Genomic DNA, 19,048 nt, shown 5'->3' on the forward strand with positions numbered 1-19,048 from the left:
GACTTAAAAATAGTCAAACTAACGTTACTTCGGGTTTCGTTATGCCCGCATTTTCAAAGTTTCAAATCGAAACAATGTGACCTATAACGTCTATTATGTCTTCCATCAGAGTTGCCCTCGTCGTTGAACCATCTAGAGCTCGCCCTCCAATTCCAGAGCTTTAATATATACGATGGTTGCCTTTTAAGTTTTTACAAAAAGTGAAACTAAAATGTACAAGTTCGAAAACAAAGTATTTTATTGCCTTTCGAAATATTTAGTACAAGGCTTTTACATTTTTGCATACGTTCAAACTAATTCTGGAAACATTTTTCAACTCTGATCTGATAGCATAGAAACTTGGTTTTGAAAGTCTTCAACAGCTTCTTGAAAAACTCATTAGGTGATAAATTCTGTGAATACGGGAAATAAGACATTAATTCGATGTTTTTCTTCTTCAAATACTCAGTTGTTGGACGTGCTTTATGAGAGCAGGCATATGGAATCCATCTGGAAAATATCTATCTCACATCCAAATGTTCATGGAAAATCGATTGTATTGCAGTTTGTGATATCCTTAAAGACACCTCTATCTGTCTGTAAGTCACATGCTCTTCTTCAATCATGTTGCGCACAGCATCGATTTTCTTAGAATGGCAACTAATTTTGTTCGATATTCTCGACATTTATTACTGACGGGCACACGAATATGACGAAATTCTACGAACCACTTTTAGTCTTCCCTGATTGTACTTCATTGCCAAATCGGCAAATCTGATATCCATTTTTGCTCAAACCTGCTTCTTTTAAACCTTCTCTATGAAGAACTTAGTCAATTTCTAATCTGCCACTGGCTTCACAATAACAAACGTATAGGACATCCCGCGAATTTGGTTTCTATATTTGATATACCCGTAGTTTTAAAATCAAGATTTTCATCCAAAACATTTTCTGAATTAGATAGTGATTGCAGAACATTCTGAACTTGTTGATCCGGAGTTCCTCACGGAAGACCAGTCGGAAACTGTAGTATCGTACTACTAAAGATCTAGATATTTCTTAAATAATGCAGTATTTAAGGATTGTTTTGGAATTATCCAAGCTTAGAAATATCTGCTAGAGTAATTTTCTTTCAAATTTTCCTTTCTTTAAATTTTCTGCGCTCCTTTTCTCACAAGTATATTGTTCTCTTTGTGTTCTTTGATTTCCGAATTACCCGTAACAAAAACCAAAAATACCTAATTGTTATTACCAAGGTCCATAAGTTCAGCTTTAAATCGATGGTGTTGGAGCTGAGCGCTTTAATCGGATTCAGAATTGACCGCTATTTAGTATTTCTCTACAGATCCATACAAGAACAAGAATTTTTACTCAAAAGACGCTTGCAAAGGTTCCTAGTGGTAGTAAGGCATTTAGTGCGAGATCCAAATACTTCAATGCCAGCTTCCATTGTGGTTCTTCTACTTTTCCATTAACTTCTCTAGCAGCAGTTAGGGTAATGAAGAACAGCTTTAACACTATCTTTCAGGTATCCACGGTGAGATTTGTCAATGCTCTTTAGCAATTTTTTCAATCAGTTATTTAGTACTCTCTCCATACTGTCATACGTAACCTAATTCTTTTTTGATTTTTGACGCTCATTTATTTATTTCTCCACATTTATCACTGATGCTTTGGTTTTTTAGGCACATGGCTAAATCTCTACTGCTTGTTTTGATTTAGTTAGAACATTAAACTGTTTTTTCATTTGCTGTAACTTTGGAGAAATCTTAGTATTTAGGGATTATTTCTGCATCACCTCATTTCCTTCATTATTGGAGCAATGGGTTAATCTTCTGTTGGTCGAATTCAAATTAGTCTTCTACATTTGTTATTTGTTTTGTTTTTCTCCAAATACCGCCCATGTATTTTTTGTTTTTATCTGTTTGGTTGTTTCTAATTAATAGTGAAAAACGTGTTTCTCTGTATTAGGTTGCTAATGATGTCCCGAACACCTCGAACCGGTTCTAACTGCCTTGAAACAGTTTGCAGAATTGTCTTGAACATTAAAAACTCATTTGACTGGTGTTAGAGTGTCTTTTATTCAGTTGTGATTGTATCCGCGTTTCGGTCGTTGCTTATTCAAAGATGGATATGTCTCCTAAGAAACGTGTAAAAATAATTGCTCTTGATGAGCACTCTATGGTTGTTAGAGATATAGTTACGGTATTTATTGTGGAAACATCAAGTATTTGAAAAAATGCTATGATTATTTCAAGATTTTCTTCAAAGAGAAAATATGGCTTGTAACGGTATACAAATGCAAGAACTGATCAATTTCGAGTGTATACTTAGGGATTTTCTGGAGTACATTGTTGAAGTAAGTAGCTGAAATGTGAGGAGGAGTCTTTTGAAAGTTGTCCGAAAGACAATAAAACCAAGGAATAAACAATTTATATCTCGGAAAATGATAATATAGCGCATAGCATGGGCTACAAAAACCGATCGTGGCCTGAAAAACTGGAGGAAGATATTATATTCAACGTTAAATCCATAGTTATAAGAAGTAAAGGTGAACATGTAACAGACTGTTAAACACCCCAAAAAAGTGTTTTTAGTCTCTTTCCAATAAAAATGAATAACACCGAGAGCTTAGCTCTTTTTGAGCCATGGTTAATTCTGTCAAATACATTCAAATATTATAACGTTTCATTCATGGAAACATTTAAGTTTAAAATGACTTGGCTCTTTGTCAAAATTCGAAATTGCGAAAAAATTAATTTGAATTGATTGATTGGGTTGGTAATTCATCAGATCTAAATCCAACTGTGTACTTAAGGCAAACCCTTGCATGTATGCTAATCGAATGAAGACATGTTGTTAACGTCACCTCCGCCAAGGGGTGATATAAGTCATGATAATATATAAGTTTTTTAATCTGATTATAGTAATGTAACGTTTTTCGTATTCATTTACACCCTTTCTATTCGTGAGGTGAATTAATAAACACTATCCCTTACGTTTTTCTTTTATTTACACACTTTACAATACACTTAACTTATAAATATCACTTAATGTGCTACATAAACTTTTTATATACCATAAATAGAATTCTACAAAGTTCTAGAACAAAAAGAAGCACAGAAATAAATGAATAGACTTTCCTAGAAATTATTTAAAAGAAATACTGTAATAAACCGCCTTATATAATAAAAAGTTCATCAAAGGCGCGTCCGCCATTTATAAAAAACAGATGAAAGGCGTCGCGACTTGGCCGAATTTTAAAATTCCATTGTGACTGGACAGGGCCGGCCTAAGGACCAATTTCGCGAGCTTGTTCGTCACAGTAATATTGATAAAAAGCTGATGCTTTCGAAGATAATTGTTTTTTAATAATTAATTGTCTCAACAGTATAAAAATTAATTTAAATCCTATTTTCTTTGTTAACTTAGTGTTTCTAAATTATTTGTTAAAACATTTTTAAGAGTATTTGAAAACCTTTTTGAAACAATATTTTCTCGATTTTTCATAGCGTTCCTCTGTTAGTTTACATATATTTGTAGAATTTTTCTATGATTTATGTATTAATTGATTGTTATTCACTAAATTTATTCAAGACAATTCGGTGTATAGGAGTAGTGAGTACAAATATTAAGTTTCAGGTTATGGTACGTTTATTTGTACGCCATCAAAAGACGAAGTCTGCATAGCAATAAGACAATGTCCTTATTTCAATGACCTTCTTAATAACAGTCCGATTCCACGTCCTCGAAATGTAATAGCACAAATAAGAGATCGTCAGTGTGGATTTAAAAATAAAATTCCCTACGTTTGTTGCGAAAAATCTACTAAAACTCCCGAAGAGGATACTATAAAGACAAAGTTAATATCAACTGCTAACCGAAATGCATTCACCGATCCAATCACTAATCATCCAAACTATCACTTATTACCCAAAGATACATGTGGAACTATAAGTACAGATTCCAGGATTACTAATGGGCATACTGCCGGAGTTATTGAATATCCATGGATGGCTCTAATTTTTTATAATAGTTCAGGTAACTGGAATGGTGATTACGTAAATTCGAACTTAATTTCTAATTAGTTTTTATTTCAGAAGGTGTAATAGATTTTAGATGCGGTGGCACGGTAATCAATGACAGATATGTACTCACTGCAGCACATTGCATAATCAATTCATCAATGTAAGTACCGAGAAGTTTTTTCAATTTCGGATATTTTTAGTAACAGCAATAAATAATTATGTGTTGATTTTCCTTGATACTTACTATCCACTGAAATGGAAGAACTATTCCATTCGATTGATATTTATTGTAAAAAAATTATTCAGAACTTAATGATAGCACTTAATAGATCAAAAAGATCAAGATTTAGAATATACACTGTGTCTGAATAGGTGAAGACACTTTTGTTCAAATACGACGAAAAGTTATCGATATATTTTGTTTAGAAGAATTATTTATATCACTATACTACAAAATAATCACTCAACTATAATTTTTTGGGATTATTTCACGAATTAAAACTATAGTTCATTTTTATGTATGAGAGCCCAATAAACATTTTTTGTTATACATATAACAGTTGCCGTAAATATTATATCACCTCATTAAATAACTTAAATGTATATATGATAGTAACCGTAATATTTCTGTTACTCGTATAAACCCCTTAAAGAGCTTAAATGGGGAGTATATAAAGGTTACGGAAAACTTAGGTTAGTAACGCTATATAAACTTAGGTGTTTTAACCAAAAGTAACGAAAACATTTTGGCAACCACTATATAACTACTTAAAAATCCACGGTTGGAGCCTTTTAGTGGTCAAATGTAGCTTTATATATGTTACTGTTACCTTTATAAACATTGCCTATAATGGTTTTGATAATATTTCTGTTACCAATTTCTGTTACCAATTTCTGTTACTGTTCTCCCTGTCAAATATATGTTTTCTCTCACTTAGACTTGTTAACTTTATTACATCGCTCTTTTTCTTATTGGGTTATTATCAGCAAAATAAAAATTTATAAGATGGCAGATAAATATATATTATTTACACGTTACCTATAGGCGTTTTTAGCATTGCAGTGACTTAAATTTCATGAGGGAAACGGTTTTTACTGCTAACATGGACAAGATGCCTTGAAAAAACGCACGGGCCTTTCAAATATCCAACAATAAATAATTTTATTTCATAAAAAATATTTTTTATTTTATTTTTAACATAGATGCTAAATAATGTGGCCAAAGATATTCGTATAACCACTATTTAACAAGGCGATATTAATTTTGGATTCCATGTTGTTCAAATATGTTTAATTTTCGTTTTTTGAAGGCATAATGAATCGTCCTTTTTAATTTGAGTAAACAATCATGGCGGAATCATTGTATAGTAATTTTACAAATAATGGAAACCTAAAAATCACTTGTTGTGATCTTATATAACTGATAGTAATGATATATAACTTTGTGGGTTATATAGTAGTGTTTAGAGTTACTAGTAGTGTTAAAATAAAACTTAAAGCCTCCAAGGATCTCGTATATAATTAAAAGTAACATACGTTACTGAAAGTGTTGTTATATACTTAAAGTTAGGCAACCCGCGCATCGCGTTTTCAATAACTGACGTGCGAACAGCTGAGTTTTAAAGAACATTTCAAGTTTGACAATGGTTTAACACATGTTTGATATAAAACATAACCTTAATTTAACTAAGAATAAAACGTTTGCTATTAAGAGTATTAAGTATAAGTTTTAAATATTTAAAAAGACATTCAGTTGTCTTATGTATTATGTATTATGCGGGTTTTTATCCAAACCTGATCCCACTGCATACTAAAAACAATCAGTGCTTTTCGGTGTTAAAAATGAAGATGTAAGAGGGTGTACATCAGATCTTTAATCTATTACCTACTTATATATAAATATATAAAAGTGGTTACATGCATGTGCGGATCTCTAAACCTACCAAATATTTAAGTTTCTTAGATGTTTACTAAAACAAGTTACCTACACTTAGGGCTTAATATATACCAATATTTTTACAGAAGGCCACAGAGGCAGTTTTTGGTCAACAAACACAGCAAAGAAATGAAAATAATAATGATCTAAAAGTAATAGTTGAGAAGCAGCCTAAATGTAGTAGTAGTAGTAAGATCATTTTCTGCCGTCGTTGGCGTTGGACTGCTATAATTTTGTTCTGTAATTTGAGGAATATCTGGTGGCGGAAAAAATTCATTATTTATCTGTCTAACAATAGCAGTAACCGGTTCACAATCTACGATTCGTTTAAAAATTTTTGTCACTTTCCGCCGAAACACAGAGCTGTGCTTTATTTTTTTCCAATTTCGTAACATAGCGATATTTTACAATAATAAATTAATATTTATTACACTGCTGCTGCTCACTACTCACAAACAGCTGGTGTTAGTACTGTTAGTATTAACTTTGTATCTTAATTATATATTCTTATTCGATAATTGACACCGGCAACCATTTTGTCAATCGTCATCTGTTATAAGTTTATATAGATATATAAGGGCAATTGATTTTACTTAAGGTAACCGATGTGTATAAAAGAAATGGTTGTCCCTAACTTGGTTACCAAATTTGTTATAATCACATTGGTAACAGTTACTACATGTTTTATTAAATGGTGATGGAAACAGTTATACCACTTCTTATTTTCTTAAATTTTCATGAAAGTACCAAAGCTAATACAAGTTTTCGCTCTTTTATTGATCTTTTATAACTATAAGATTTACAGAATAATAGGACAAGGTTTAGACAGGGCAAAAACCCTGTATGTCGAAGATTTCATACCCTTTTCATAAAATTTTTTTGAATAAGTAAGGAAGTCCAAGTTGTTTATTCTCAACAGTTTAATTTAATTGCAAATGGCAGTGTGCCGTCTATTGTAGATTCTAGTTTGATTTTGAAATATTTGGAAATGCCAAGTAAACACCCAAAAATCGGTCTTTCGGTAGCTAATAAATAAACATTGATATTTAATTGTTTCAATTCATCTACACACAAACATTTATGTGTTGTGAATTAATAGTATGCTTGGTGTTGGGAAATCTATGATTTAGAGAAATTAAAGAAGAGATGTGTGGCGAGCTCAACGCAAAGCTCACGGAAAACTAAAATTTCAAATAGAAAATGATTAGAAGGGACGAGTTTAGTTCTTGTTTAGAAAATAATTTCCTATAATAGACAAAGTTCTTTCTACGGTTCATAATGGATCAACGAGGGACATACGTCAAATAAAATGAAGCTGTTACAAGTCGAATACAGGCTTTTTGAATTAATTTATCTACTGGTTTAAATCTACCATTAGGAAACGAGCCAAGATTGATAACAGCATTTATTGACTGTTATAAGAATGGTTCGAACAAATGATATATCTTCTTCATCACAAGGTATCACTAGAGACATTTAAAAATTGCCCACAACCATGTGGTTAAGAAAGATTTACAGAATTGGCTAAATTCAAAGAATATTTAGTTCCATCCCGGTTCTGTGAGAAAAAAACTAGGAGGTACAGATAAAGGAAGAAGTTTCAAGAAAAAAATAAAAGAGCCTCCTCCATTAGGCTGAAAATTTCACACTCATCAACTAATAACTAATAGGGTTGGTTAGCTGTAAGGTATAGGCCCTCATTCCCTAATTAAACTATTTTTAAATTCAACAATTCCAATACTCAACCGGATAGTATAAAACCTCTTGGTTTGGCCAACATACTTTTTATCATAATTACTACTGCCTATTTTGTAAACACCACTCTTTTCAAAATCTAGTGCTTTTGGGATTGCCCAACAAGTGTTCTAATGTAAATCTACCAACTCCGTTGAAGATATTTTCTAATCTGCACCCCATCCAATGTACCTTTATTATCAAATTGCCCTATGATCACATAATTATTTTTATAATGACAATGCGATAAATAATAAATAATCATTTGATGCATAACATATAGAAATAATGTAAAATTGTTAAAAAATGTATCCAATAATAGATTGCTAAATACATTGGAAAGTATAGAAATTGTTAAATGTGTTAAATTTCCTGCCAAGTGGTTGTTTAACTGAAATTGTTTTTCATGGAAAGATGTCCATTGGTGAAAAAATTGACTATTGAGGTAGATCAAGTTAGTAAGTTTCAGTTTATTTCCACTCTTTGAAGACGATAACTTTATTATAGAAACGCGAGTTAGATAGTGTGTTTTTGACTGTTGATGGAGTGGTAGCAGTAAACAGTGTGTTCAGTATGAATATCATCAATGGTTCCAGAAATTTCAGCTCAGATCGACTCTACTTTTACCAACTTTTATATATGTATATATTTAGCAGCCTTCCCAATAAACATTTTCTGTAACTTATGGTGATGGATAGTTATATAAAGACTATGTAAAGGTAATGAAATTATATAAAAAGGTTACGAAGTTTTGTAAGATCACCTTTTAGTAACACAGTTATATTACGGTTTTATAAAATTTCTGTAACTTGTGGGTATATAAAGAAGTGGTATAACTGTTTACATCACCATTTAATAAAACATGTAGTAACTGTTACCAATGTGATTATAACAAATTTATATAAGGTTTTCCGTTACCTAAATTATATAACTATATAGGCTCTGAGTTATATAATAGTGTTTCTAAACACAATTAAAAAAATTGGGGATTATTAGTGTTTGTATATCCTATTAAAAAACTTTTGGTAACCAAGTTAGGGACAACCATTTCTTTTATACACATCGGTTACCTTAAGTAAAATCAATTGCCCTTATATATCTATATAAACTTATTACAGATGACGATTGACAAAATGGTTGCCGGTGTCAATTATCGAATAAGAATATATTATTAAGATACAAAGTTAATACTAACAGTACTAACACCAGCTGTTTGTGAGTAGTGAGCAGCAGCAGTGTAATAAATATTAATTTATTATTGTAAAATATCGCTATGTTACGAAATTGGAAAAAAATAAAGCACAGCTCTGCGTTTCGACGGAAAGTGACAAAAAATTTTAAACGAATCGTAGATTGTGTACCGGTTACTGCTACTGTTAGACAGATAAATAATGAATTTTTTCCGCCACCAGATATTCCTCAAATTACAGAACAAAATTATAGCAGTCCAACGCCAACGACGGCAGAAAATGATCTTACTACTACTACTACATTTAGGCTGCTTCTCAACTATTACTTTTAGATCATTATTATTTTCATTTCTTTGCTGTGTTTGTTGACCAAAAACTGCCTCTGTGGCCTTCTGTAAAAATATTGGTATATATTAAGCCCTAAGTGTAGGTAACTTGTTTTAGTAAACATCTAAGAAACTTAAATATTTGGTAGGTTTAGAGATCCGCACATGCATGTAACCACTTTTATATATTTATATATAAGTAGGTAATAGATTAAAGATCTGATGTACACCCTCTTACATCTTCATTTTTAACACCGAAAAGCACTGATTGTTTTTAGTATGCAGTGGGATCAGGTTTGGATAAAAACCCGCATAATACATAATACATAAGACAATTGAATGTCTTTTTAAATATTTAAAACTTATACTTAATACTCTTAATAGCAAACGTTTTATTCTTAGTTAAATTAAGGTTATGTTTTATATCAAACATGTGTTAAACCATTGTCAAACTTGAAATGTTCTTTAAAACTCAGCTGTTCGCACGTCAGTTATTGAAAACGCGATGCGCGGGTTGCCTAACTTTAAGTATATAACAACACTTTCAGTAACGTATGTTACTTTTAATTATATACGAGATCCTTGGAGGCTTTAAGTTTTATTTTAACACTACTAGTAACTCTAAACACTACTATATAACCCACAAAGTTATATATCATTACTATCAGTTATATAAGATCACAACAAGTGATTTTTAGGTTTCCATTATTTGTAAAATTACTATACAATGATTCCGCCATGATTGTTTACTCAAATTAAAAAGGACGATTCATTATGCCTTCAAAAAACGAAAATTAAACTTATTTGAACGACATGGAATCCAAAATTAATATCACCCTGTTAAATAGTGGTTTTACGAATATCTTAGACCACATTATTTAGCATCTATGTTAAAAATAAAATAAAAAATAATTTTTTTTATGAAATAAAATTATTTATTGTTGGATATTTGAAAGGCCCGTGCGTTTTTTCAAGGCATCTTGTCCATGTTAGCAGTAAAAACCGTTTCCCTCATGAAATTTAAGTCACTGCAATGCTAAAAACGCCTATAGGTAACGTGTAAATAATATATATTTATCTGCCATCTTATAAATTTTTATTTTGCTGATAATAACCCAATAAGAAAAAGAGCGATGTAATAAAGTTAACAAGTCTAAGTGAGAGAAAACATATATTTGACAGGGAGAACAGTAACAGAAATTGGTAACAGAAATATTATCAAAACCATTATAGGCAATGTTTATAAAGGTAACAGTAACATATATAAAGCTACATTTGACCACTAAAAGGCTCCAACCGTGGATTTTTAAGTAGTTATATAGTGGTTGCCAAAATGTTTTCGTTACTTTTGGTTAAAACACCTAAGTTTATATAGCGTTACTAACCTAAGTTTTCCGTAAATTTTATATACTCCCCATTTAAGCTCTTTAAGGGGTTTATACGAGTAACAGAAATATCACGGTTACTATCATATATACATTTAAGTTATTTAATGAGGTGATATAATATTTACGGCAACTGTTATATAACAAAAAATGTTTATTGGGCTGTTTGACACGACCCCTATACCTTTCTTTTTTAGTGAAGTTTTAAATCTTAATAAAGTGAGGTTTTAAAAAAAATATTGTTTTTAATCAAATATTATTATTTTTTATATATCAGGTGTTATAAAAAATTTATAACGTATAAACTGATATTTGAATCAAAGAAATGAAGAATGAAAACTATCACCGTCTAACTCTCATCAATTGAGAGCATCTATTGTTGACATTACTACTAATTGTATAGTTAATTGCATGACAAAATTGATACCATACAAGCAGATGAAGTGAGTTGAATAATCTGTGACAACAGCCTCAACTCAAATGTTGTGTGTGTTACTCTTACTTGGAACGGTAAATTTTCTAATTGCATTATATTCTAGAAATAAAGAATTATCCATATAAATTAGTCTTTCTATAATTTATTTATATTTTAGTGTTGGAGTGCGATTGGGGGAATATAATGTAAAATCGCAAGTGGATTGTGATGAAAACACTGGATATTGTTCTCCCCCAATACAAGACTTCTTAATCGAAAAAATAATTGTTCATCCTGAATACAATACTAAAACTTTTTCCAATGATATCGCTTTAATTAAACTCAAAGGACCTATTACTTTTAACAATGGTGAGTCGAAAATTTTATTTTATAGATTATAATTTGTAACCCCAAAATTCACAAACAGAATATTGTTGAACTGTTAAGTCTAATTTGGTTAAATCGATTAAACTTTTTTCTTAGCCTCTGCATCAAAACGTGTCTGCAAATCAGCATCATACTGGTCAGTTACCGTTTAGCCCGTTTCCAAATAATTAACATTACACTTTCAATATTCCAAAACATGTCTTTAATGACCGAAAAACTATTTTTACCATTTTGACCATACTCTAATTTTGAGTATTTCACTCCTAATTGTATTTTTTAGACAACTGGTCTGATTTTCTTTTTAGTTTTTTGTATACTAATAATCATTTGTTTTGTTCCTTGTACTGTCCATTAAATTGAAAGCATCTTTATATAATAATATAAATGTAAAGTATTTCATATTCAGTTTAGTTTCATTTTATTTTATAAAGTTTTACTTATGAATCGAGTTTATAAATAATACCCTCATAATCAAAATAGTTTAAGTAAACATTTTTTCGTACCGTATAGTGATCAACAAATTGTAAAACATTTGTACTGATTGTAAACCTTGAACGGTGATGAGATGCGAACCGATTCATTTCAAGTTCAGACTAATCCTGCTGAGGACTTTTTAATCACTTTCTGGGAACTCTTAGTTTGCAACCATTATTTAATAACTTTGTTACCCTGGTTTAGAAGATGGTCATTCGACATAGCTTTTTCTTCTAACCCTTTAAAAAGAAATCATAACGAAAAATAGCAACTTCGAATCAGTTCTCGATAAACAGTCAGTTATAAAAGCCACTAACCACGAAAAAGATTGCATACCGCGGTTCTTTACCCTAACATATGGTTCAAGTGGATCCTTTTAAATTTGAAATAAGTTGATGATTAAAAACAGAGGGTATTTTAGGAGTTCAAATTAAAACATCCGATTAAACTTTTTTCGTAAGCTTTGCATCAAAACGTGTCAGCAAATCAGCATCATATTGGTCAGTTATCATTTTACCGTTTTCTAAATAATCAATATTACACCTCTGAAATTACAAAACATTATCTTATAGGCCGAAAAAGCGGTTTATTTTTAGCTATTTTGGAAGCACGTTGGTGAATAAAGTCCATTGTTTCAAGTTATATCGACGAAAACTTTTATTTCAATTACATTTAAAGATACCCAAACATTCCTTTGAATTTTTAAAGCAAGCTTTTAATTAGTATAAAGCAATCGGGGCACCCACCTTACAGATATCTTTTTAACATTTACTTTTATTGAATGATCCTAACCAGAAGGGCATAGATGTTATTAAGCATTTTTAGTGCAGTCCCAAACGTTCACATGATCCTTATTCAAAGGGCCACTGTTAAAAGCAGAAACCCGTTTACAAATCATTTCATGGGGGGAAGAAACACGTTCACTATAATATAACTTTTAGTCCGGTCCTTCAATTGTTTTTCCACGTAAAAAAATATTATGGATTAACATTCGAAATTTTTTATACGATAATAGTTTTTTTTTTGAATAAGTATTAAAAATAGTTTATCTATCAGTTTTTGTGAATATTTTCACAGATAGCATAAACTAATTTGCTCTACAGAAATGTTTAATTTGAATATGATATTTTGTTTTTAGAAAATATTCAGCCCATTTGTTTACCAATAGAAACACCATTATCCCTGCGGTCAGGGATTGTATCTGGATGGGGAGTTACTGAGGACGGTATGTATAAGCTATATAAAGATAAAAAAATATTTCTGCGGTTTTCCTGTAACCTGTTGAACCGGTTCACCAGCCGAGTGGCCGACAATAGGGAATAATACAGCCGCAGCTGTACCCGCGGCCCCTATTACCCGCTTTCCTATTAAAAATAAACAAAAAAGCAAACAAGAAAACATAAAAATTAGAATTATATCAGTAGTGCAAAAACTAACAAAAACCACAACCCCAGTCCGGCAGGAGTAACTCCTATATCAGGGCCAATTCCAATGAACCTACCTCTTTATAAAAAATATAATCATCTCACCCAAATATATCCAACGAATCTCTCTTTTTCTCCCTCTGATTATACTGGGCATCGATTTGACACAAAGTAACCGGTCGTTAAGACTTAGTTGTTGAACTCGTTACAAAATACAGGAACAGGAAATCAACAAAAGACTGCGGTATTTGTTTTTCGGATAAATGCTTCGTAAACGGTACTAAAAATCGACAGAATTGCGAATTCTGCTTTGAATGAAATCCTAGAGTAATCCACATACCCAGGATTTTATTAAATTAAACGTTGCCGTTGGGGCAGGAATTTATGGAATCGTACTGTTGAGCCTTGTTATGACACAAAATTTTAAATAGAGGAACAGAAACATATCTCTAAGTATTATAGGGCACTATTCTGTTTTTACCATATAGTTAAAAATTATTATGAAGCTTGGTAAACGTAGGAAGATTTTGATGCACCGTAGACAAGCCATCTCCATTACTTTTACCAATTGAGATTATTAGGATGTCGTTTAGGACGCATCGAAAATTTTAGTATGAGATGGCGGAAGAGAAGAAAAGGAAAGTATAGTGTCCATCCTATTAATAAAGTAGGCGAATTTCATCATCTCTATCGAGATCGTAGAAGCAACTCTCAAAGGTTTTTAGAATTTATGTGGATGCCGATTGTATCGAGTATAGAAAGAAATCTAGAAAGAAAAACAATCTGTAAGTTGCTAGTCTTTTCTGATGAGATTTTATATGTAATAGAGACATAAAAATACATTGCTAAGTTGTGGGGACTCCGGGTGATGCCTCCTGAATCTGTTCAGTTTCCCAGGAGGGTGACATTCAAACTGAACCACCCCCGCATCATAGCCTGTCACCAAGTCAAGTATAACAACTATATCTAAAAACAAAGTAAAACAGATGCAGTTATCCATGGACATTATTTTGAATAATTAATTGAATACTAATTGAAATTTTTGATGCCTCAACTTCTAACTCAGTTAATTTTCCTTATATCGTAATTAAATTGTTTTTGAAAATTTTCTATCAATTTACCGGTTATGTGATTAAAACAATGACACATTAATGATTAAATTGACTAATAACTTATTTTAAAATGTTGTAGGATACAAAACTGAAGTATTGATGAAAGTCCGTATACCAATATTACCACTTTCACACTGTAACCGACTTTTCCAAAAGTTAGCTTCGCTTTCGAACAACCAAATTTGCGCTGGAGGACGTAAAGGAAGAGATTCATGCGGAGGTGACAGTGGAGGACCTTTGCAAGAAGTGGGAGATGTGAATGGTGCTATACGAATAATGCAATACGGGATTGTGTCATTTGGACCTAAAAATTGTGGAACTGAAGGTATACCAGGTGTTTATACGAAGGTATCCAGTTATATGGAATGGATATTGGACAACTTGGAAGATTATTAATCAATAGAATTTTATATCTTTAAAGTTATTGTAGCAATTTGCCCTTTGAACCGTTTATATTTGGACGGAGCGGACAAACAACTTTGTTGATAAATTCTGGATAAACTCAGTTTTTCTTTAGATGTCTATTTTTCTAATAGCTCCCAAGAATTACTTCAGATGAATTTAACGACATAATGTTTATTTGAAGTACAAACGATTGAGTATTTTATTTTTAGCGGCTACTCTTACATAAGAGTTGTACTTCAATCATTGGTATCTGCGTATTCATAATCAATATGTTGCTATGTTTTACAAATCCGCTCATTTTTCAAAATTTTTGCGAAAACATCTCGTTGAATGTATTGTTGAAGTCGTGGTTAGGTTAGGTGGAACCTCCTCTGAAGAAAATTCAAGGAAGCATAATTCTTTTTTCGCTTATAGAGGTTCCTCACTAATTATATAGAGGTGCAGTAAAGGTCTGTCTCACTTACAGAAGTCTATTAAAAATATTCTAAACATACAGGTATAAACAAGATAAATATGATTTATTAGAATGTTAAATTTACAAATCAAGGAAATATGTAATTTGGTTTATTTAAAGAAACTTCTTACTTAATTATTAATTATCTGCGTATGTTTGTCTCATTCATGAATTTTGTCAAGTATAGCCTTATCAATAACTGCTTCATCTCTAAAGCTTCTTCCTTTTTAGAATTTTTTCGATTTCTCTACCTAAAATTTATGATTGGTCATCATCATCATCTTCTTCACTTTCAATTCCGTCAGTTACACAATTCTGAATGAAATCTTCCCCGATGAATTTTCCAGCAGTAGCGACATCGTCGTCAATCTTTGTAAAATCATCGAAAGTTGATATTAACTCAAAATAAGCCATTTCATGAGGTACAAGCTTTCTTGAAACAATTTTTAAGGGCATCACTACTTACTGCATATCACTCTTCTTGCAAATTTCATTGCTAGTAGTATGTTAATATCAGCGCTAATGTTTTCGTTCAAACATTTAAGAGTAAAATTAAAATCTTCTCTACGGTAAAATCGTTTGAATGTAGAGTAGATATATATGTTACCTAGATCTAAATGTTGAAATTTATAGTGGTATTAGCATGTATGTACATAACATTGACGTCAACTAGAATAGTATTTCATTAAATTAAATATTCTGGCAAATTTGTGGAAAATAATTTAAGAAAAGGCATATTAATACTATTTAGTGATATCCGATAAATTTAATGGCTGCTACAGTACAATACTGGTATGTACTGTACTTACTGTACTGTATTTTAAATGTCTTACCTACCCTAAAATTACTTTTACTGTACAGTATTACTTGTGCTACATTTAAAAACTTTCGCTCCCTTGGTACGCACTTTATATACACAATTGGATGATTTAAGATGTAATAAAATAAAATAAAATGCCCTTATCCTGTATCCGGTTTATCCTGTACCAGTTTATATAATTTATACATTGTATTTCGAATTTATATGAATTTTGGTAATGATTCCGTTTAATCCGAAATGGGTCTGGTCTAGGGCTGGGCAATTATCAAAAAATATAATCGATTAAATAAAATAATCAAAAATAATCGATTTATCGAAAATAGCCGATCAATCGAAAATAATCAATTTTCGATTATTCGAAAATCGGAAATAAAGCTTCAAAAGAACGATTGTAGTTTGATTCCTACAAAAAACAAGATAAAGAGCGAATATACCACTAGGAACATACAGAAGACATTATGGTTTGATTCCCAATAAAAACAAACCAAATAATGAGCCTACAGAAGACATTTGGAAGTTAGATTCTGATATTGAATTATGTTGAAATAATTATTCAGAAAATAAATTTTTTAATCGTTAAATTGATTATTATATTAACGATTGTACGAAACTTTTTAACGACCTCAAGATTATCTTGCCTCGCCCGCAAGCGGTCTCGGTCATATTTTTCGATTATTTGATTATTTTCGATTAATTGATTACCGATTATTTTTAAAAATATATATCGATTAAGCGATCACCCGATTAATGGATTATTTTTCGATAAATCGATTATTTGGTCCACCCCTAGTCTTGTACCAATCATTTCGGATTATCGGGACTCCAGTGTATCAAGTTTTCATAAGCCCTCCAATCAGTTATTACTGGCTGAAAAGATTGGGACTTCCAAGGATTGAGATTTTGTTTCAATAGCGTTTCAAACTTAAAACGATAGACTACATCTAAGGAAAGAGTTCCTAAGAAAGCAAAAAACTGCTTTTTTGGCTAATAAAGTCATAGCCATAGTGTTTTGGGATTCTATAGTACTTTATTCATTACTTGGAATGATGCCTAACTATATTGATGAATAGAGTATAGTACCATCACGACAATAGGCCTGCACATTCCCCCGCTATCGTTGTAGAGAAATTATGCAAATTACTTTTTCTTCCTAAACTTTTAAAAATGGATTGGTGGAAAGCGCTTCATGACAAGTTTAGAGGTGACAGCAGACACAAACGCGTAAATTACGGACCGTCCAGAAAATTATTTTTTGGATTGTTTGAAAAATTTGATGGACTAATTGTTGATAGGAGGTAGTTTTTAATTCTAGTCGGATATGTTGGATATTAGATAACAAAAAAAAATTGTTAAAATATTGAAACAGCGTTATAATATTGTTTTAGTATGAATATTGTCAAATATATTAGATTACCTATATAAAGTGTAGTTCTGAACTCCCTTATTTTCAGGACAAAAGCACGAAATTGTAATTTTGTAAATTTGTTATAAAATGTATCGATTTGTAATAATTATAATAAACATATACCAATAAAACTTCTATGAATTATTTTGTTTCATCCAGGTTCTACATTATTCCATTTTCTCCTCGATATTTCTCAATTTTTCTTAGGTATTCTCGCCTCCACACAATTATTTCTGCTTTTCCCAATAATAAACTGTTCCTTCATCGCTTTTTGTATCTAAATCCCATTTCTTTTAATAAATTATAACATGTTGATTTTTTAAAATCCGGCAAGTCCTTATCTTCGTCCACTACTCTCAAAATTCTATCCATTGCCGGTAAAGTTCTTCCAATGTCCATTGCAGAAGACAGTTATCGAGGAATAATCAATATTTCATAATTACGCACGGCACTCATACCAAATTATGAAATGAAAAATTATGTTTACTTCCCGTATAAAATTCGGTAAATATCTATCAATTCACGTGGACTCATGAATGGCCAATGAAAACATCGAATCGTAAACATAAATGCATTTCTATCTGAAGCTGTCGGAGGCGTATGTTCACAATTTCTTTGAAATATTCCTGCCAGACAGTCTGCGAAAAGCAGTGGCGTGATTGAGTGAGATTTATTTAATTCATAAATTTCTTTAAATAACTTAATAATAAATATTTAGATATACAAACACAGCAAGTTATTTTAAATATATTCGAATGTTTAAAAAAGGAAAATATTCAGTAATCTGATAATGCAATCATTATAAGAATTGCTGAATTAACTAGAATAAATAAATTTATTAGAATGTTAAATTGACAAATAAAGGAAATACGTAATTTGGTTTATTTGAAGAAACTTCTTACTTAATTATTAATTATCTGCGTATGTTTGTCTCATTCATGAATTTTGTCAAGTATAGCCTTATCAATAACTGCTTCGTCTCCAAAGCTTCTTCCTTTTTAGAATTTTCCATTTATCGAGTAGTCACTAAAGAGGTTGCTGTGGATCATGTAGGACAATTTATAGTTTATATAAGGACAACGAGGTTGCAATATTAGAAGTAATACAGCAAAAGGTAGCAAATTATCCAGAATACAATTATACCAGTTTAGAAACATTGCGTCAAGTTTTGTCAGCATGTGGTTTTAAACACAAAAAACTAAATAAACGAATGGCAACAACCGAACCGTCAAGGATAATTCGAAGGCGACAAGATTATTTGCGTCAGAAAAAATATTACCGAAGTTCTAATAGATGAATGGGGTACAAAAGGGCTCAATTTACGTCTGGTACACTGTTTAAACGAAACTCCTTTACAGGCAGGTACATTTTAATCGTCTATTTACGTTTTATAATTTAATATTCAGTGGTAGCAAGTTAACAAGGTCTTCAGATAAACGTACCCCACTTGACATTACCATCCAATGTCCTTTGAGGATCGGACGCTTTGGCTTGAACCCATGGTCTGCAGTTTCGTCCTCCCCAAGCACCAACAGCATGGTGCGAAGGTGACGTCTTAGATGACAGTGTCCGAT

At 31.4% G+C, this 19,048-nt stretch overlaps 1 protein-coding gene across 5 annotated transcripts in view; it reads left to right on the top strand.

Annotated features, from left to right (window-relative positions):
* Window positions 1-17,605, top strand: part of LOC130891286 (phenoloxidase-activating factor 3-like) — a 29,456-nt gene extending 11,851 nt beyond the window's left edge. For 2 of the 5 annotated variants that reach the window (XM_057795924.1, XM_057795927.1), the window contains 5 exons: window positions 3,622-4,020; window positions 4,080-4,167; window positions 11,172-11,362; window positions 12,993-13,079; window positions 14,470-17,605. In XM_057795924.1, the coding sequence (XP_057651907.1) occupies window positions 3,622-4,020; window positions 4,080-4,167; window positions 11,172-11,362; window positions 12,993-13,079; window positions 14,470-14,786 (1,082 nt within the window). In that variant the 3' untranslated portion in view covers window positions 14,787-17,605. Of the gene's footprint in view, window positions 1-3,615; window positions 4,021-4,079; window positions 4,168-11,171; window positions 11,363-12,992; window positions 13,080-14,469 lie in introns of all 5 variants that reach the window. The other 3 variants (XM_057795925.1, XM_057795928.1, XM_057795926.1) reach the window with 2 other exon arrangements.
* Window positions 17,606-19,048: the final 1,443 nt, after the last annotated feature.

Source organism: Diorhabda carinulata, chromosome 3 (genome assembly GCF_026250575.1).
Source record: "Diorhabda carinulata isolate Delta chromosome 3, icDioCari1.1, whole genome shotgun sequence".
Lineage (NCBI taxonomy): Eukaryota > Metazoa > Arthropoda > Insecta > Coleoptera > Chrysomelidae > Diorhabda > Diorhabda carinulata.